The sequence below is a fragment of the Phyllobates terribilis genome, unplaced genomic scaffold (genome assembly GCF_046119375.1).
Source record: "Phyllobates terribilis strain yellow unplaced genomic scaffold, ASM4611937v1 Scaffold_7__3_contigs__length_470593459, whole genome shotgun sequence".
NCBI lineage: Eukaryota > Metazoa > Chordata > Amphibia > Anura > Dendrobatidae > Phyllobates > Phyllobates terribilis.
The window spans coordinates 22,342,465-22,364,424 of record NW_027362767.1 but is presented as its reverse complement, the minus strand read 5'-3'; the positions used below and the strand labels follow the sequence as shown (position 1 = coordinate 22,364,424).

The following is a 21,960-nucleotide window of genomic DNA, read 5'->3' as shown; positions in this document are numbered from 1 at the left end:
CCCCGGGACTTTCCCAGGTTCGCCTGGTGGTGGCGCTGTATGCACTACTCTTTTAATACTATTTCAACTCATTGTTCCATATGTCACCAGTAGTACTATCATTTGCCACAGGGGCGGCGCCAAAAAAATTTCCATAGAAATAATAAAGCAGCCCACCCCCATTGCCCAACACCGCTCACTTCTAATCATTACCCGGGCAAATTCCATGGGTTTGGGCAGTAAGCACATAACCATCACGTCAAAACGGATGTCGCAAACGATTTTCAGCCACTTGGTGACGAACTGCGGCTTGAGTTTTTCCACCAGGCTGCCGACCTCGTCATCCATCATGTACGCTGTAGAGTGAAACCACTGAAAGACCATGCTGACCAGGCGCGCCAGGCTTTCGGTGGGGGTGTTTTCACTGGGTGTGCAGAGGCTGACCTGTGCCGCAAGACAACATGGCGATTAATTGGGACTTCAGAAAGGAAGAGGTTAAAGCGTAAGGTCACATAACGCTCGCTGACACGTGCACTGTTACGCTTCTCATTCTATGCTCCAGTCACATCCAAAGCTGCATTACACAGAAGGGTAAGCGCCAGGTGCAATCTCTGTATGCAGAGGTACACGAGGTCGGGTTGAATTGTAAATGCAGCTTTAGATGTGACTGGAGTACACACAGTGACGTAATGAAATGACTCTCACCAAGAACCAGATTCCAAACTGGCTGAGAAGCCGCTGGTCGTGTTTATCGTCATCCTTGTTGTCGAAGTCCGTGTTGTCCAGCGAGTGATGTGAGGAGGCCAAACCCATCTGCCTCCTGCGGTTCATCTCGTATTCTCGCTGCTCCGCATGATACTCCGCTTCCTTCAGCAAACTGCAAAATCCACCAAGAAAGTCATTCAAGCTGCCATAGAAAGCGTATTAACGGGGTAAAGCCAAGCACAGAGCGTCTCCTATCTGAGACCCGCAGATCAGCAGAAATCAGCAAGTGTCCGCTTTCCCTGCAGTGCCGCCTCAGGTGAAAGAAGGTATTGCATGGCGATATTACCGGGCTGTTCGTGTGATGTTTGACCATGCCGGACCCTCCAGAGACGCTCTCCGTAGCAGTTCTACACCCCCTTCTATTACCCAGAATGCCCTTCACATCTAAGCTCACTATATAGACGGCATACAAACTATGGTGACCCATGTCCCTCCACGCCTCCAATGTGTGGGGATATGGCCCTTGCTGTATCAGGTGGTCCATACCTGATGACCGCCTCCACGGCGCACACCAGCTCCTCCGCCCCGCACTCCCGCGTGTTGATGGGAGGTGGCGAAGTCTGGAATAAGTGAGTCTCGGATGAGGACGCTCCCCCGGCCTCGCTGCTGTGGTGGTAGGAGTGGCAGCGCTTACAGTATCGCACGGGCCGGTTCCCATGGCGGTCGCAGCAGCCGGCAGAGAAGCACGTCACCACCGCCCTCCGGACATGTGAGCTGCAGTTCTGGAAATAAGCAGAGGTATTCATTACTAACTTACATGCTAAATAAGACCGCCTACGTACTGCCCCTTTAAGAGGCCGACTAAAAGGCAGCAAGGGTATCAGGATACAATTAAAGGGGTCGGAAGTAGTGCTGGGATCCCATAAAGAACAAAAAAAAAAGTTTCTATGGGCAATAGGTCAGTGTCGTGAAACTTATTTTATGCCACTCGCCACCTTTAGACATTCTCTGGGGTAAATATGTCCTGATGAAGAACTACAAGTGTCAGCATGCCCACCAATGACATCTCTGCAAGTGCTGTGAGGATGATGGTGAACACTCACACAATGTTTTATGACGGGGCCAAAATCACAGGAAACATTGATTCTGCGCATGCAAAAGTACGATGAAGCGGTGTGATTAAAGGGGCTTTCTGGATTTATGTAAGATCTCTGCTCACTGTCGGGGAATGGAGGCAAAGAGAAGTTGCAGAACTTTTCAATACGACCAAACTTTACGTACATGAAACCAGAAAACCGATAAATGATGAAATGGAGCAAGGGCAGCACTACAACTCCCAGCATGCCCTGTCAGTCTCTGCCTACTCCCATGAATTCGGTCAGTGGTGTGCAATCTCAGTAAACTGCAACTCCAAGCAGGTCTTGAAGGCTGTATGGGCATGCTGGGAGTTGTAGTCTCACAAAAAGACACCAATAAGTAAGATCTTCCTGTGCTATGTTGGAGCAGAGGTTGTAGATAAAGGCACGGGACGCTGGACGTAGTGTCTGGGTCATCCCTTATGATTGGCGATAATGACACAGGCCACAGACAGACACTTTACAGCGGAGATGGACGGCAAGACTGACGGTAAAGCTGAGCGGTTCTTACCTTCTTCTGACAAATGGCTGAAATCTCAGCTGTGTGAGACACGTACATAAAGCTCAGTAAACAGCACAATCCCTGCAGCGTCTCACATGCTCATAATTCACATTATCGGAGCGGAGCCCCAGCACTTTATTCAATGCGATCACTACAAACTCAAAGTCACTGTGCGCCATCTAGTGGCAACTATTGGAGTTTTCCCATCCCTCCCGGCTACGCAGAGGAATTACCTGTTCACATATTTTCTACTATTTGTTGTCCTTATATTATTCTATCCTTAATTTATTTTACAGTTATCATTATGCTATTTTTAGTCTTTTTATTTTTTTCAGATTTATTTAATTTTAGGTTATTTCTAAGAAATCACTTTTTTTTCCATTTATTATCAGATTTTATTATATTACAATTTTTTTTCCTGGCTTCTTTTCATTTCTTATAACTGTAATGTTATTTTTTTTTTAATGAATTAGTTTTTCTATATGTTTTCATCCCCTCGGCAGAGGGTAAGGACTTATTGAGGGATTGCTGGAGGCGCGTGTCCCTGTGATCTGGTGACGCCTGTCACTGCTATTTCCGGGGGCTGCTCATCTTCGGTGGCAGGACTGATGCATAATACCCTAAAAAAACCTAACATCAGCTGTCACACAATGTGGGGATATCACATAGATGTGATGATGAAAGCCAAACCACTGACTGTATAATGTGAGGTTGTCAGAGCCCGGCTCCTTGTTACAAGGTTATGCTTAAGTTCTTAATGGGTAAATTTGTATAGTGCTTGTGAAAACCAGCGACTTTACCTCTTATTAAAAATACTCTCAGGTCTTAAGAATGGAGGGATTTCTAATCGTATGGTTTAAATACTTGTTGTCTAGGTTACAGGCCACCGCTACAGACTATCAAAGGTGGCTGGTTTCCTAAGCAAAAGTGTCTTGGGAAGAGCTGCAACCATGACGGTCACTCGATCAGGAGCACATTGTCCCCCCCGACAAGAAGGAAGGCATCATCTACACTAATTGTTTCTATACTGCCCCCTATGGATAAGAGCCATGTAACCGATTGCACTACACGTACCTTGTGGCAGGAGAACATCTATCAGCCAAGCACTGTGATCCCTGCATGAATAAACAGATGTGTAAGCAGGAGACCGACGCATGTCTATACAATACCCCACCTGCCAGTATGAAAGCTCAAGGGACCCTTAAAGGTGACGTCCGGGGGCCACAACCTGTTGTACTTCCATTGTATATGAGATGTGATGCAATGGCTCAAATCATATAATGCGACATGAGTAGCTAAGTCTGCGCTACACCGGTAAGATACTGGCTGTACTATACGGCTGGCATCTGATCGCAACAGCAGCAATTGGAGCTGAACTCTAATTGCTGCTGTTTAACCATCTGAACGCTGCTGTCAGTCACTTACAGCAGCATTTAAATAAGACCGCATGCTGGTGCTCATCACACAGGCTCCCATGACAACACAATTGCGGGGAGGTGATGGGCTATCATGGCGGTTAGGCCTGCCATTTTAGTCCTCCTATGAAACATCAGTTACACTATGATACTGTGGTATTGCAGTATATAGTGTAAGTGATCATACAATTCAAGGGACAATATATAAATAAATATAAATAAATATATATATATATATATATATATATATATATATATATATATATATATATATATGTTCAACCCCTTTACTCCCAAAGGTGATTTGCACGTTAATGACCGGGCCAATTTTTACAATTCTAACCACTGGAACGCTTTAACGGATCCCCCTGATTCTGAGACAGTTTTTTCGTGACATATTGTACTTCATGATAGTGATAGAATATCTTCAATATCACTTGCGTTTATTTGTGAAAAAATTGGAAATTTGTCAAAAATTTTGCAATTTTCAAAATTTTAATTTTCATGCCCTTAAATCAGAGAGATATGTCTCACAAAAGAGTTAATAAATAACATTTCCCACATGTCTACTTTACATCAGCACAATTTTGAAACCCAAATTTTTTTTTTAAGGAAGTTAAGGGTTAAAAGTTGACCAGCGATTTCTCACTTTTCCAACAAAATTTACAAAAACATTTTTTTAGGGACCACATCACATTTGGAGTCACTTTGAGGGGCCTTTATGACAGAAAATACCCAAAAGTGTCACCATTCTAAAAACTGCACCCCTCAAGGTGCTCAAAACCACATTCAAGAAGTCTATTAACCCTTTAGGTGCTTCACAGGAATTTTTGGAATGTGGAAGAAAAAAAATGAACATTTAACTTTTTCACAAAAGTTACTTTAGACCCAATTTTTTTATTTTCACAGGGGTAACAGGAAAAAATGGACCCCAAAATTTGTTGTGCAATTGCTGCTGAGCACACAGATACCCCATATGTGGGGAAAAACCACTGTTTGGGCGCACGGCAGGGTTCAGAAGGGAAGGAGCGCCATTAGACTTTTTGAATGTAAAATTTGCTTGAATAATTAGCGGACGCCATGTCGCGTTTGGAGAGCCCCTGATGTGCTTAAACAGTGGAAACCCCCCACAAGTGACACCATTTTGGAAACTACACCCCTCAAGGGTTTTATCAAGGTGTATAGTGAACATTTTGAACACAGAATTTGATAATATTAGGTCATTATATTGAATAAGTTGTCATTAGTCTTGAGCGCAAGTGCTCGCTACTTGAGTTTGCATCAGGTACACAGGTATGCATCAAGTATCGCGGATGCTCGAGTGACAAGCTCGAGTCCAAAAACATGCGGGGATCGCTCGTGCATAGCAGGCAATTCCCGAGAGGTTTTTTTGCTGTATAACAGCTGCAAAACATATGAGGCAGAGACTCGAGCACCCGCGATACTTGGTGCATACCCGAGCACCCGATGCAAACTCAAGTAGCACTTGCACTCAACACTAGTCGCCATATCGTCATCTTTTTTCTTTACTTTTGAAAAAATCCCAACCCCAACACAACCCTAACCCTAACACAACCCTAACCATAGCCCAACCCTAACCCTAGTCTAACCCCAGCCCAGCCCAACCCTAACCCTAGCCCAACTCAAGCCCAACCCTAGCCCAACCCTAACCCTAGCCCAACACTAACCCTAGCCCAACCCCAGCCCAACCCTAACCCTAGCCCAGCCCAACCCTAGCCCAGCCCAACCCTAACCCAGCCCTAACCCTAGCCCAACCCTAACCCTAGCACAACCCTAACCCTAGCCCAACCCTAACCCTAGCCTAACCCCAGCCCAACCCTAACCCTAGCCCAGCCCAACCCTAACCCTAGCCCAGCCCCAACCCTAGCCCAACTCAAGCCCAACCCTAGCCCAACCCTAACCCTAGCACAACCCTAACCCTAGCACAACCCTAACCCTAGCCCAACCCTAACCCTAGCCCAACCCTAACCCTAGCACAACCCTAACCCTAGCCCAACCCTAACCCTAGCCCAACCCTAACCCTAGCCCAACCCTAACCCTAGCCCAACCCTAACCCTAGCCCAACCCTAACCCTAGCCCAACCCTAACCCTAGCCCAACCCTAACCCTAGCCCAACCCTAACCCTAGCCCAACCCTAACCCTAGCCCAACCATCACCCTAACACAACCCTAACCCTAGAGTTTATTTTTTACGCCGTTCCTCGTGCGGTATAAGTGATGAGATTACTTTATTCTTCGGGTCGGTGCAATTACAGCGATACCAGATTCATATCGGGTTTTTATGATTGACAGCTGTCACACACCAAAAAAACATTTTTTTTTGCAAAGACTGGTTTTTGCATTGCCATATTTTGAGAGCAATAATTTTTCCATATTTCGGCCTACAGAGTCATGTGACGGCTTGTTTTTTGCGGGACAAGTTGATGTTTTTATTGGTACCATTTTCAGGCACATGACATTTTTTGGTCGCTTTCTATTACAATTTTTGGGAGGCAGAATAAATAAAAACCAACAATTCAGGAATTATTTTTTTGGCTTTTTTTTTTTTTTATGCCGTTCCACGTGTGGTAAAATTGATAATGCAGCTTTATTCTTCGGGTCAGTACGTTTACAGCGGTACCACATTTATATTGTTTTTTTATGTTTTGGCGTTTTTACACACAAAAAAGTATTTTATAGAAAAAATATATTTTTTTAGCATCGCTTTATTCTGTGAGTTATAACTTTTATTTTTCGGCTGATAGAGCGGTATGGTGGCTTGTTTTTTGCGGGACAAGATGACGTTTTCAGCTATACCATTTTTATTTACATTCGACTTTTTGATCGCGTTTTAATCCATTTTTTTGCATGGCAGAATGATGATAAAGCATAATTTTTTTGCTTCTTTTTTTTTTACCGTGTTCACTAAAGCGAGTAACTAGTGAAGGGGTTAGGTCGTTCCAGACGCAGCGATACCACATGTGCACTTTTATTGTTTTGTTTTTTTTCATAATAATATTTATTTATGGGTACAATATATTTATTTTTTTGGATTTTTTTTTTTTGTTACATTTTTTTTTTCACTTTCTGACACTTTTTGATCTTTTATACTTTGTCCCACTATGGGACTTTCACTTTTTGCAGTCTGATCGGCTGTATAGCACAGGGATGCTTCACCATCCCTGTGCTATACAGCCTGTCAGCGCTGCACAGGGAGAAGCTACTTTGATCACGCACTGCGCATGATCAAAGTAGTTTCTTGCTGTAGGCGATCATAGTAAATTCTTGCTGTCTGGTGACCCGGATGTCGTCATGGCAGAGACAGCGCGGGACACCGGAGAGGAGGTATCGGCACTTACCTCTCCTATTGCTCCCGAAATGCTGCGATCAATTTAGATTGCAGCATTTCGGGGGTTAATGTGCAGGGAGCGGTGCGAGACCGCTCCTAGCACATTGTCACAGCCGACACCCGGTACTATCAGTATATTACTGCATTATATGGTAAAGTGAATGCGTCAATTAAAACTACACCTTGTCCTGCACAAAAAACAAGCTCTCGTATGGATATGACAAAGAGCAATACAAATGTTATGGCTCTCTGCACATCAGATGCAACATGGAGATCTACACAACAGCGGCTCCTCTACTATTCTACATAATGAGACAATGGTTTTTGCATGAAGAAGTCATAAGATAAGGAGGAACCAACAGAATGAGCGGGGTGGAAACTTTGCAGGCGATGCCTTCCACCAATATCAGACATCCTTCAGTTACTCACCCTGTGATTCTTTGGCTGCACTCCTCACACAGGTACAGAGGGGGCGGTTTGTCCCCCAAAGCCACAGAGAGTCCGGCATCAATACACATCTGTAGTATCAACAAAAAGAGAGGGCAAATAACATGTATTACAGCCTACAGACATCTAGTGGTAACACCAGTGGACTACAAGCCCCAAAATACAGCAAGCTGAGAGATCAGGAGCTGTTTCCTGGGGAACTAATCTATCTAATGCTTCAGCAATCCTGGAGTATTCTCATTAAGATTATTATTATATATTACATTATTATTTTTTAGACCCCTGAACGGCAGCTGATTCTCTTCATAGCAAAGTGCAAACAAAGTGGATTCTGCAAAAAGTGTCATAAATCGTATGACTGGGTAAATGATCAATCATTGCTTCACGTACCAAAGCCACAAGTGCAGCTCAAAAGGATGAGGGAGAGAACAACGATTCATAGATCACACATAGGGGAAATGACGTACCTTCACCGCTGGCTTATTGATGGCGTTGTGGCATTCAATGTGCTGACAATGAATGGGATTCCAGGCTGGGAAGAGAAAACACTCATGTAAGTACAGAGCTGCGCTCACTATTCTGCTGATGCACTCACTGTGTACATACATTACATTACTGATCCTGAGTTACATCCTGTATTATACTCCAGAGCTGCACTCACAATTCTGCTGATGCACTCACTGTGTACATACATTACATTACTGATCCTGAGTTACATCCTGTATTATACTCCAGAGCTGCACTCACTATTCTGCTGGTGCAGTCACTGTGTACATACATTACATTACTGATCCTGAGTTACATCCTGTATTATACTCCAGAGCTGCACTCACTATTCTGCTGGTGCAGTCACTGTGTACATACATTACATTACTGATCCTGAGTTACATCCTGTATTATACTCCAGAGCTGCACTCACTATTCTGCTGGTGCAGTCACTGTGTACATACATTACATTACTGATCCTGAGTTACATCCTGTACTATACTCCAGAGCTGCACTCTATTCTGCTGGTGCAGTCACTGTGTACATACATTACATTACTGATCCTGAGTTACATCCTGTATTATACTACGGAGCTGCGCTCACTATTCTGCTGGTGCAGTCACTGTGTACATACATTACATTACTGATCCTGAGTTACATCCTGTATTATACTCCGGAGCTGCGCTCACTATTCTGCTGGTGCAGTCACTGTGTACATACATTACATTACTGATCCTGAGTTACATCCTGTATTATCATCCAGAGCTGCACTCACTATTCTGCTGGTGCAGTCACTGTGTACATACATTACATTACTGATCCTGAGTTACCTCCTGTATTATCCTCCAGAGCTGCGCTCGCTATTCTGCTGGTGCAGTCACTGTGTACATACATTACATTACTGATCCTGAGTTACATCCTGTATTATACTCCAGAGCTGCACTCACTATTCTGGTGGTGCAGTCACTGTGTACATACATTACATTACTGATCCTGAGTTACATCCTGTATTATACCCCAGAGCTGCACTCACTATTCTGCTGGTGCAGTCACTGTGTACATACATTAAATTACTGATCCTGAGTTACATCCTGCATTATACTCCAGAGCTACACTCACTATTCTGCTGGTGCAGTCACTGTGTACATACATTACATTCCTGATCCTGTACTGATCCTGAGTTACATCCTGTATTATACTCCAGAGCTGCACTCACTATTCTGCTGGTGCAGTCACTGTGTACATACATTACATTACTGATCCTGAGTTACCTCCTGTATTATACTCCAGAGCTGCACTCACTATTCTGCTGGTGCAGTCACTGTGTACATACATTAAATTACTGATCCTGAGTTACATCCTGCATTATACTCCAGAGCTACACTCACTATTCTGCTGGTGCAGTCACTGTGTACATACATTACATTCCTGATCCTGTACTGATCCTGAGTTACATCCTGTATTATACTCCAGAGCTGCACTCACTATTCTGCTGGTGCAGTCACTGTGTACATACATTACATTACTGCTCCTGAGTTACATCCTGTATTATACTCCAGAGCTGCACTCACTATTCTGCTGGTGCAGTCACTGTGTACATACATTACATTACTGATCCTGAGTTACCTCCTGTATTATACTCCAGAGCTGCACTCACTATTCTGCTGGTGCACTGTGTACATACATTACAATACTGATCCTGAGTTACATCCTGTATTATACTCCAGAGCTGCACTCACTATTCTGCTGGTGCAGTCACTGTGTACATACATTACATTACTGATCCTGAGTTACATCCTGTAGATCTTTTATTATAAAAATGAAAAACATAACAATAATAATAACAGAAACATAACAAAATTAATAACCAGAAAATAAACAATGTAATGAACTGGTCCAGCCGCTCCCTCTCTCCTCACACACATATTATACATATATACACAATAATAACTACCTACACCATGACATCTGGTCTGGTTACCAAACAAAAAATAACAATATAATAAACAATAACCGACAAATTATATAAAAACTAATATATACATTCTTTTTTTTTTTTTTTTTAAATAAATAAAATAAATGCTAACTATACAAATATATACAAGACAAAACAAAACCCCCCACACTCGAGCCCACCAGTCCCTCCCCGGCACTGACCTGAGAGCTGGTCCCGCGCCTCATGCCTCAGTCCATGTCCAACGTCCATAGGCCAGATCAGGCAGTGCCAGTTTTTCACCCAAATAACCAGTGTCCCACAAGATGAACCCACCTCCCCCCTTTTCCCTCCACCCAACCTAACACCTACACCCAAACCCATATATACAATATATACAGAAACAAACAATACAATAACCACAACTGACAAAGCCCAAGTTCGGCGCCTGCAGCCCTACATCACTGTCTACTGATCAAAAACAAAAATCTATGGTGTCAGCAGCAGCCCACCACCAGGAGAGGAGATGACCAGACTAGGGCACACTAAAAGAAAAGCCCCTCCAGAGGAGAGTGGCCCTCCGTATACCCAGTCTCTCATACTCCAGAGAACGCACCTTCACCAGGTCACCGAGTATGGTCCTAAACACATCGTCCACTGGGAGGATTTTCCGCTGTGTCGATACTAAGCACCGTGCGTTCCACGTGTGATACCTAACCACTGCGCTAACTAGAAATAAGGTGCAGCGGTCCCGACCACCCAGGTCCCCGAATGCTCCATAGGCCCATTCCGCATAAGAGAGACCGGCCAGCCGGGGCCAGCCAATGGAGGCGCCCACCCTGTTGTACACCTCTGTGTTAAAGGGACAACGAAGCAGGAAGTGGTCCATGCTTTCAAGCATGGTACCACAATGCTCCCGAGGACAGTTCCTGTCCTCAGAGCTCCTACACTTCAGATTGTCCCTCACACACAGTTTCCCATGGAAGCAGCGCCAAGAGAAGTCCCAAACCTTCGAGGGGATCCTGATAGAATTCAAAAGATGCAGACCCACCCCAAGATCCCGACTTGGGCAATCCCTGAGCGCCAGAGGCCTCTGAAAATGGGTCAACAGAACCCTTTTGTCAAGGAGCTTCCTTGGCAGAGTCCTGACCTCCCACATTCCCAGACCCCACAGGCGAATTACCTTCAGAACCACGGTAGCGTAAGCCGGGAGATGTCCATGCGGTGTGCGGAGATCCTTCACTTGCCCTCCTGTCTCCCATTCCTGGAAGAAAGGCTCAAACCATCCCTTACAGGAGAATACCCACGGAGGAGCCCTCTCTTTCCAGAGGTTTGCAATATTGATCTTAATGAAGGTATTCACAAGGAATACCACAGGGTTGACCATCCCCAACCCTCCTAGTCTCCTCGTACGGTAAGTAACCTCCCTCTTGACCAGGTTCAGTCTATTCCCCCATAACAGTTGAAAGAACAAACTGTAGACCCGAGTCCAGAGAGGCTCTGGCAAGATGCACACACTGCCCAGATAGATCAGCAAAGGGAGCAGGTAAGTTTTGATCAGGTTTACCCTTTCCCTTAGGGTCAAAGACCAACACTTCCATTGGTTCACCTTCTGAGTGGCGATCTCTAGCCTGCTGTCCCAATTTTGTTTGGGGTAATCCCCCTGGCCAAATTCGATGCCAAGAACTTTTGCAGAGACTTTGGGTTCTGGAAGGGTGTCCGGGAGATCAAAACCAGGATCTCCTCCACCCAGCCAGAGACTCTCACACTTATCCCGGTTGATCTTAGACCCGGATGCCTCCGAGTAGCGATTTACCTCTGACATCAGCCATTCTGCCTCCCCATCAGAGGAAACAAAAACGGTGACGTCATCGGCATACGCCACCACTCTCAGAGTGGCTTCCGGTGCTGCCCGGTCCATCCCGATCCCAGCCAACGGTCCACGCTCCACCCTCCTAAGAAGTGGGTCAATCGCAAACACGTACAGTAGCGGGCTCAAGGGACAACCCTGGCGAACACCACACCCAACCTCAAAAGAGCTGCCAATCCAACCGTTCACAAGCGGGAAACTCTCTGCCCCAGAGTACAAGGTCTTAAGCCAATCAACGAACCCCCCCGGCAGGCCATACCTCAGAAGGACAGACCAGAGGTACTCATGATTAACCCGATCAAACGCTTTTGCCTGGTCCAATGACAGCATGTACCCCTTCCAGTGGCCAGCCCTACCCTGCTCCACCGCCTCTCGGACACAGAGTACAGCACTAATTGTACTGCGGCCCGGAACAGAACAATGCTGGGCCCCCGAAAGGAGCTGGGGTGCAAATTTCACCAGCCGATTAAACAGCACCTTTGCCAAAACCTTCCTGTCTGCATTGAGAAGCGCTATGGGACGCCAATTCTCAATGCAAGATGGGTCCTTACCCTTTGACAAGATGATCAGGGCAGACCTCCTCATTGACTTTGGCAGAGTGCCCGAGGAAAGACACTCATTGAATACCTCAGTCAAGAGGGGAACCAAGGCGTCCTTAAAGGTCTTATAGAATTCAGATGTTAAGCCATCCGGACCGGGAGATTTCTTCAGGGCAAACCCTTCAATCGCCAACTTAACTTCCTCTTCCCTGATCATCTCTGTCAAAACGCCAAGAGAGGGGTCTACCCCTGGTTCGGGGACGGCTTCAGCCAGAAAAGCCGACATCTCATCCCAATCCAGATCCCTCTTCCCCAAGAGGTGCGAGTAGAAGGATGTGACGACCTCCAGGATCCCCGATCTGGATCTTTTCAGGGACCCCGCAGTGTCTGGATCTTTTCAGGGACCCCGCAGTGTCAACCAGTCCTGTAACAACTTTACTATTCACTGACATCTTGCAGTTTCTGTAAGGGTCGGGCGAGCGGTACTTCCCGTAATCCCTCTCAAAAACCAAAGATGCGTGTCTATCATACTGACACCTCATTAGCAAAGATTTCACTCTGGAGATCTCCTCGCAGCTACCTCCAGTTGAGACAAGATGCTCGAGTTTCCTCCTCAGGCCCTGATACAGGCGGTACCTGTCCAGGCTCCTGAGGCTCGAGAGCTGGCGGAAGAATCTCGCCACCCTTTTCTTAAACATCTCCCACCACTCTGACTTACTACTACAAAGGGTACCTGGCTCTGAAGAAAATCCTCAAAGGACTGTCTTATCTCCGCTTCTTCCAAGAGAGACGAATTGAGCCTCCAAAAGCCTCTTCCCATCCGGGGGGTCTCTGTAACATTCAGGAAAAAAAAATCATACAGTGATCGGAGAACTCCACCTCAACAACAGATACTGCTGAAGAGACGGCTTCCTCCTTTAAATAAAACCTGTCTATCCTGGACCTACAGTTACCTCTATGATAGGTGAACCCCTCGTGGCCTGGGGTGTGCCGGATGTGGACATCCACCAGGCGAGCCTCACTAGCTATACTATTAAGGGCGACGCTATCATAAGTCAGCTTATCTCTGGAACCTCCTCTATCCCGGGGCCTCGTGACAGTGTTGAAGTCCCCTCCAAAGACGACCTGCCGACTCGTAAAAAGGTAGGGCTTGATCCTCGTAAAGAGACACTTCCGGTCCCACTTAGATTGGGGACCATAAATGTTAATGAGCCGAAGCTCCTGTCCCTTCATGAGGACATCTAATATCAGGCACCTCCCCATTTCTAATCAATAACCCGTCGGCATTCTACTGGTGCGGTAAAAAGGACCGCAACTCCGCTATATGGCTCGGCCGCAAGAGACCAATAGGAGGGCCCGAGTCTCCACTCCCTCTTAGCTATAAACACCTCTGCCATATTTGGCAGCCTGGTCTCTTGCAAAAAGAAAATGTCAGCTTCAACCCGGCTGAGAAAATCAAAGGCCGCAAATCTAGCCATATTTGACTTAATGCTGGCGACATTAATGGAAGCCAGCGTCAACGGAGTGGGTACCGCCATCATTGGTGATTGAGTTAGATGGCTTTCTTCTTCCCACTCCCCTTACCCTCTGCCTCAGAGGAGGAATCCTTCCCCCTCTTTAATGACACAGAGGTGTCCATTCCCACATTTTTCCTTCTTTTCTCGTCCTCGTCTCCGGACTCTGGGCCAGTCCCTCCCCCCAAGGACCCTGCATCCCCAGGAGAAGGAGACTCGGCGCCCCCTGTAAGCTCCGCTGAAGCCGGAACCTCACCCTCAGCCTCCTCCTCAGAGGAAGAGATGTTATCACGGGCTTGGAACCGGTTAGAAAGACCAACCAGAGGGGAGTCAGTTTTACCTTCCTTAGGTACCTTGGTCAGAGCGGGAGAAGATGTTTTATCTCCCTTCTTTTTCTTCTTTTTGGTGCCGAGCTTACGCTTGTTCTCTAGCCACCGCTTATTATCCTCATCCATACTTTCATAATGGGAGGATTCTGAAGCAGAGGCAGTTTCCTCCCTGTGGATCCTCCTGACCTCCTCATCCAACTCATCATCCCTCGGGGCCTCAGCAGCAAGACTGGCATCCAGGACAGGGGCTGCCCCGGTAGCCCGGGGCTCACCCCGCTCCCTCTCCTGTCTGCGCTTGTCTAGACGCCTAAGCTGGGCAGGCGTCTTTTTATTGCTTTTCTTCCCTGGCCCCTCGGCTCCCCCACCCCTGCTAGTCCCCTCCCCAGCAGAATCGGCCTCACGACTTACTCCCACCGGGGTCTCGACTGCATTAGCGAAGGAGCGAGGACAACGGCTGAATGGGTGACCTAACTCACCACACAGGTGGCACCTAATCTCCACACAAGAGGCGGCAAGATGGCCGACACCCCCACACAACGCACATTTCTGCACGGTGCAGTTTGCACTGAAGTGTGTGGGGTCGCCGCACCTGTGACAGAGCTTCGGTTGCCCCTGGTAGAAGACCAGGATACGATCCCTACCCAGGAAGGCAGACGATGGAATGTGGGCAACCGTACCACCTGAACGCTTAAGTTTTACCATAAACGTCCAGGCCCCTGACCAGATACCAAACTCGTCGCGGTTTTTCTTTGGCATCTCCACCACCTCTCCATACCGACCAAGCCACGTCATGATGTCATAGCAAGAAAGCGACTCGTTACGAGTCATCACGGTCACTTTCTTGATCTGGTTTTGGCGAGACACAGCCTGAACGGCAAAGTCTCGCCAGCCGGGCTCATTTTTTGCCAGCTCATAATTCGCCCAGAAGAGCTCAAGCCCCTCCGGCCGAACAAAGCTGATATCAAACTCAGGCGTGGAATAGGGATGTATCAAGGCGTAGATGTCAATCACCTTGAAGCCCATCCTCAGCAGGAGCTCCACAACTTTAGACCTTGGCGGACATGCATCACTGCCCCTCCACCAAAGATGGACCACATTCCTACGCACACTGCCTGGCCCGGCTGTTGGGAGGGACCACACTGTATCTCCCCCTTTTTGCTCTCGGAAGGCCACGAGGCCATGCCTCTCTATCCGGAAGGATAGATCAACCTCTCGACCCTCTACCATTAGTGATCTCTCCCCCTTCTTTAGAGCCTCCAGAAGGCGCCGTTGCAACATGCCGTCCCCAAAGCCCGGAGACAAGGAGGATGCCCTATTTGCCCCGGAGGTGACACTGGCATAACTCTGGACAGGTGTTGCCACCCCCGGGGGGGCAACCGGACCAGTGACCACATCAGCCCGAACAGCAACACCATTACCCACCTCCATCTCACCCTCCACCAAACCAGCAACCACACCACTAGACAATGAATTAGCCTCATTCACCCCCACCATCACATTCATTCCTGCTGGACCAGTAACAATGGCGGATGACATTTTGACCTCTGCATCAGGCACAAGGGGCTCAGTCACCTCCATAGAACTGGAGGCGACCTCACCCCCGGTCTTATGTGTGCCCTCCACATCATTGGTCGGTAATTTCCGCTGTTTGGCATTCGGAATAATGTGCCGCTGATCTTTAGCTGCTGTTAGGCGCCGCTGATCTTTAGCATCAGGATCTTCCGGACCAGCGACGCCAACACAAAATAGCACTTTCGTGGGAGGACCGGAACGCTCAGCCCCGACAGCCCCCTCACACTGCCGTCGCTTCTCAACTAAGTGATCAGCGGCAACAGCATTCAGAGGTGCCGAGGCTACCGGAGCTGCCCCCGACACCAGGCTGCTCCCCCCTCCCACTGAGGAGCGCACCGCAGCATCGTGGCCTGATGGAACGCCCGCCGCCGGGCCGCCCTCACTGTCCAGCCTCTCGGCTGATGCACCTCCTGCTGCGTCCCTACTACTACAAGCAGAGACGGAGCTCTGCGCCTCCCTACCGCGCTCTGTAATCTCCCCGCGCCTTTGCACCGGATCCACAGCAGAACCCGGGCTGGGCTGGGCAACGGGGCTTATACAGCGAGCTGAGCCTGCCGCCGACTCAGGGGGTACATGGAGGGGGGCATATACGTATCTTACCGCCTCCTGCAGCTTTGGCTTGGTCTTCTTTGCCTTTTTGTGGCCCCCAGGTGCCTCTTTTGGTAGATCGTCACCAAGATGGAAGTTTTGGAGGCACACTGGGGACTCCAGGAGCTTAATCTCCGCCATTAGCGCCCCTCCCTGGCCGCTGCTGTCACTGTCCTCCCCAGAGCCGGAAGAACTGCGACCGGATGTCACTGTCGCCTGTCCTGCAGGGAGCTCGCTGCACGTGGCCTGCGGGTGACTTTGCAGGCTGCCAGGTGGGGCTTCCTGCTGGTCATCATCACTCTCATCATCCACCTGGCTCTCAGGCTGCAGCCCCATCTGCCTTTGCTCTCTGGTATCAGCCATTTCTCTAAAGCGGTCTTCATTTATTAGTTTTTCTTTGAAATGACCACTCTGCTCCCTGATGTCAGCTTTCCTCAGTTCCAGCAGGTGAATCTCGCTGGTCAGTCGCTTTACCTCGGCCTGGAGTTTAGCCTTGCTCTGTTTGGAGGCCCCCGCAGCTTTGGCGCTTGTGCAGCGCAGCTCCTCCCGGAGCCTCCTGATGAGCTTACTGGCATCTTCATACTCACGGAGGCGGATCATGACCCGGGAGGCATAGGTGGACACAGACTCCCGGGGTCCCTGCAGTGCCCAACCCCCCTCAGGGAGGTCGGCCTCACCTCCGTGAGCACTCCGCTTTCCTCCGGAAGGAGCACCATCATGCACGCCGCTGTCAGGCTTTTCCTCCATGCTGGAAGCCTTGCAGCTTCTCTGGGTCTCCACAATCCCGGGAGGAGTAGGAGCCACATTGCTGCGACTCCTGGTGCAGCATCTCACCCCCGAGTCCTCTGATGTGCAGGCCGGTTGCTGGTTTCTTCTGCCCCCCGCCGGCCTGGTTCGGGAAGCAGAAGCCTGGGACTTGGCTCCTTCACTCATCCCAGAAACCAGCTCTCCCTCCGGGAAAGAGAGAGAGCAGGTCCCCAGGTGGAGAGGTGTTGGTTCTCAGAGATCAGGAGCTCACAGCAGGATCTGCAGACACCACACCCGCAATCAGCACACTGACTAGCAGCTGATCAGAGCTGCACCCAGTATGCTGCTGGTAGAGTCACTGTGTACATACATTACATTACTGATCCTGAGTTACATCCTGTATTATACTCCAGAGCTGTACTCACTATTCTGCTGGTGCAGTCACTGTGTACATACATTACATTACTGATCCTGAGTTACATCCTGCATTATACTCCAGAGCTGCACTCACTATTCTGCTGGTGCAGTCACTGTGTACATACATTACATTACTGATCCTGAGTTACATCCTGTATTATACTCCAGAGCTGCACTCACTATTCTGTTGGTGCAGTCACTGTGTACATACATTACATTACTGATCCTGAGTTATATCCTGTATTATACTCCAAGCTGCGCTCACTATTCTGCTGGTGCAGTCACTGTGTACATACATTACATTACTGATCCTGAGTTACATCCTGTATTATACTCCGGAGCTGCACTCACTATTCTGCTGGTGCAGTCACTGTGTACATACATTACATTACTGATCCTGAGTTACATCCTGTACTATACTCCAGAGCTGCACTCTATTCTGCTGGTGCAGTCACTGTGTACATACATTACATTACTGATCCTGAGTTACATCCTGTATTATACTCCGGAGCTGCACTCACTATTCTGCTGGTGCAGTCACTGTGTACATACATTACATTACTGATCCTGAGTTACCTCCTGTATTATACTCCAGAGCTGCACTCACTATTCTGCTGGTGCAGTCACTGTGTACATACATTACATTACTGATCCTGAGTTACATCCTGTATTATACTCCAGAGCTGCACTCACTATTCTGCTGGTGCAGTCACTGTGTACATACATTACATTACTGATCCTGAGTTACATCCTGCATTATACTCCAGAGCTGCACTCACTATTCTGCTGGTGCGGTCACTGTGTACATACATTACATTACTGATCCTGAGTTACACCCTGCATTATACTCCAGAGCTGCACTCACTATTCTGCTGGTGCAGTCACTGTGTATATACATTACATTACTGATCCTGAGTTACATCCTGTATTATACTCCAGAGCTGCACTCACTATTCTGCTGGTGCAGTCACTGTGTACATACATTACATTACTGATCCTGAGTTACATCCTGTATTATACTCCAGAGCTGCACTCGCTATTCTGCTGGTGCAGTCACTGTGTACATACATTACATTACTGATCCTGAGTTACATCCTGTATTATACTCCAGAGCTGCACTCACTATTCTGCTGGTGCAGTCACTGTGTAAATACATTACATTACTGATCCTGAGTTACATCCTGTATTATACCCCAGAGCTGCGCTCACTATTCTGCTGGTGCAGTCACTGTGTACATACATTACATTACTGATCCTGAGTTACATCCTGCATTATACTCCAGAGCTGCACTCACTATTCTGCTGGTGCAGTCACTGTGTATATACATTACATTACTGATCCTGAGTTACCTCCTGTATTATACTCCAGAGCTGCACTCACTATTCTGCTGGTGCAGTCACTGTGTATATACATTACATTACTGATCCTGAGTTACCTCCTGTATTATACTCCAGAGCTGCACTCACTATTCTGCTGGTGCAGTCACTGTGTACATACATTACATTACTGATCCTGAGTTACATCCTGTATTATACCCCAGAGCTGCACTCACTATTCTGCTGGTGCAGTCACTGTGTACATACATTACTGATCCTGTACTGATCCAGAGGTACATCCTGCATTATACTCCAGAGCTGCACTCACTATTCTGCTGGTGCAGTCACTGTGTACATACATTACATTACTGATCCTGAGTTACATCCTGTATTATACCCCAGAGCTGCACTCACTATTCTGCTGGTGCAGTCACTGTGTACATACATTATTGATCCTGTACTGATCCAGAGTTACATCCTGTATTATACTCCAGAGCTGCACTCACTATTCTGCTGGTGCAGTCACTGTGTACATACATTACATTACTGATCCTGAGTTACATCCTGTATTATACTCCAGAGCAGCACTCACTATTCTGCTGGTGCAGTAACTGTGTATATACATTACATTACTGATCCTGAGTTACATCCTGTATTATACTCCAGAGCTGCACTCACTATTCTGCTGGTGCAGTCACTGTGTACATACATTACATTACTGATCCTGAGTTACATCCTGTATTATACTCCAGAGCTGCACTCACTATTCTGCTGGTGCAGTCACTGTGTACATACATTACATTACTGATCCTGAGTTACATCCTGTATTATACTCCAGAGCTGCACTCACTATTCTGCTGGTGCAGTCACTGTGTACATACATTACATTACTGATCCTGAGTTACATCCTGTATTATACCCCAGAGCTGCACTCACTATTCTGCTGGTGCAGTCACTGTGTACATACATTACATTACTGATCCTGAGTTACATCCTGTATTATACTCCAGAGCTGCACTCACTATTCTGCTGGTGCAGTCACTGTGTACATACATTACATTACTGATCCTGAGTTACATCCTGTATTATACTCCAGAGCTGCACTCACTATTCTGCTGGTGCAGTCACTGTGTACATACATTACATTACTGATCCTGAGTTACATCCTGTATTATACCCCAGAGCTGCACTCACTATTCTGCTGGTGCAGTCACTGTGTACATACATTACATTACTGATCCTGAGTTACATCCTGTATTATACTCCAGAGCTGCGCTCACTATTCTGCTGGTGCAGTCACTGTGTACATACATTACATTACTGATCCTGCATTACATCTTGTATTATATTCCAGAGCTGCACTCACTATTCTACTTTTTGCAGTATAGTGAGCACAGCTCTGGAGTATAGTACAGAATGTAATTCAGCATCAGCACAGGATAAGTAATGTAATGTATGTACACAGTGAGTGCAGCTCTGGAGTATAGTAATGGCTCCACAGCTTTACTTGGCAGCCATTACTGTCCTCCGGTCTTCGCTGCCTGTGCAGGGGGTGAAGATACCAGAATATATTTCTATTTTACCTGTATACTGTAATCCTCGGTATTCGCTAATGGCCCCGGGAGGTTTCAAATTAGGCCAGTAATGAAAAAGCATTTGTACCGCTGGGGGCTTCACTTGGGAGGGTCCATAAGCGATTACATAGAGTAAATCCTATGGAAAAAAAAAGTATATCAGAAGAACCCAGGATGTAGCGTCCAAAAGGAAATATGCAGTAACTCTGCTGACGGAAACTGAATACAGCCTGATCAGACCCTCGTACTGCAGAACCGTCAGACCCTCGTACTGCAGAACCGTCAGACCATCGTACTGCAGAACCGTCAGACCATCGTACTGCAGAACCGTCAGACCCTCGTACTGCAGAACCGTCAGACCCTCGTACTGCAGAACCGTCAGACCCTCGTACTGCAGAACCGTCAGACCCTCGTACTGCAGAACCGTCAGACCATCGTACTGCAGAACCGTCAGACCCTCGTACTGCAGAACCGTCAGACCCTCGTACTGCAGAACCGTCAGACCCTCGTACTGCAGAACCGTCAGACCCTCGTACTGCAGAACCGTCAGACCCTCGTACTGCAGAACCGTTAGACCCTCGTACTGCAGAACCGTCAGACCCTCGTACTGCAGAACCATCAGACCCTATAGCAGTGATGATGAACCTTTTAGAGACCGAGTGCCCAAACTGCAAACCAAAACCCACTTATTTATCACAAAGTGCCAACAAGGCAATGTAACCTGAATACTGAGGTTTTAGTTTAGAAAACAACTCCAACATTAGTGCTATAAAGTCTATAGCAGAGAGCTTGTGAGCGCTGCACCCCAAGCCTCAGATACCAGCTGCCGATTGCAGAGGACGTCTGTTCTTGAGAATAGAGAGGATTTTTAATAAAAAGTAAAATTGCAAAGTTGTTTGTTTTTACAACCTATTTGCAATTGTAACCCTTTATCATTATGAGAAAAACCATTTAAGCCAGCGATGTCAAACTGAAATACTCAGCCGGCCAAAGTTAAAAGCTTGGACAAAGTCGCAAGATAACCTTGATGTTTCTTAAAAAAATGTCTACAATTGAAGAAGTTTTTCCTTATCAAATAAAACAATTAACTTTTGGAATTATAGTGGATTAATATAATATGTTATGTAAGAGCAGTAAAAAGCACACGGCCCAATGGCCTAATTTATATATGTAATAACGAAGGATAAAGAACCTTGAATAAAACAGATAAAGTATGATGAAACAAAAGTGCCCCCAAACACAGTATGATGCCCCCACAATGAATTCCTCCACACGCACAGTATGATGACCCTACTGCACCCCTCTCCCTCAATCCCCCCAACAAAGAATGGTGACCCCATAACAGTATGATTCTCCATCTGTAATCTCCACACAGCCCTCCACAGAGTATAATGGGTCCTACATAGTCCGCCATACAGTGTACTGGGCCCCACATAGTCCTCCATACAGTATAATGGCCCCACATAGTCCTCCATACAGAATAATGGCCCCACCTAGTCCTCCATACAGAATAATGCATGGTACCCCTCATCCCCCAATCCT

General features: G+C 47.2%; 1 protein-coding gene across 8 annotated transcripts in view; it reads right to left on the bottom strand.

The window, feature by feature from the left end:
- The window catches only part of UNC79 (unc-79 homolog, NALCN channel complex subunit), a 211,805-nt gene that overhangs the window by 106,466 nt on the left and 83,379 nt on the right, over window positions 1–21,960 (bottom strand). For 6 of the 8 annotated variants that reach the window (XM_073638291.1, XM_073638297.1, XM_073638292.1 and 3 more), the window contains exons 7-14: window positions 20,428–20,557; window positions 8,000–8,064; window positions 7,515–7,603; window positions 3,397–3,437; window positions 2,332–2,360; window positions 1,231–1,466; window positions 685–856; window positions 193–423 (exon numbers count right to left, since the gene is read on the bottom strand). In XM_073638291.1, coding sequence (XP_073494392.1) covers window positions 193–423; window positions 685–856; window positions 1,231–1,466; window positions 2,332–2,360; window positions 3,397–3,437; window positions 7,515–7,603; window positions 8,000–8,064; window positions 20,428–20,557 — 993 coding nt within the window. Of the gene's footprint in view, window positions 1–192; window positions 424–684; window positions 857–1,230; window positions 1,467–2,331; window positions 2,361–3,396; window positions 3,438–7,514; window positions 7,604–7,999; window positions 8,065–13,093; window positions 13,468–20,427; window positions 20,558–21,960 lie in introns of those variants that run through there. The other 2 variants (XM_073638299.1, XM_073638300.1) reach the window with 2 other exon arrangements.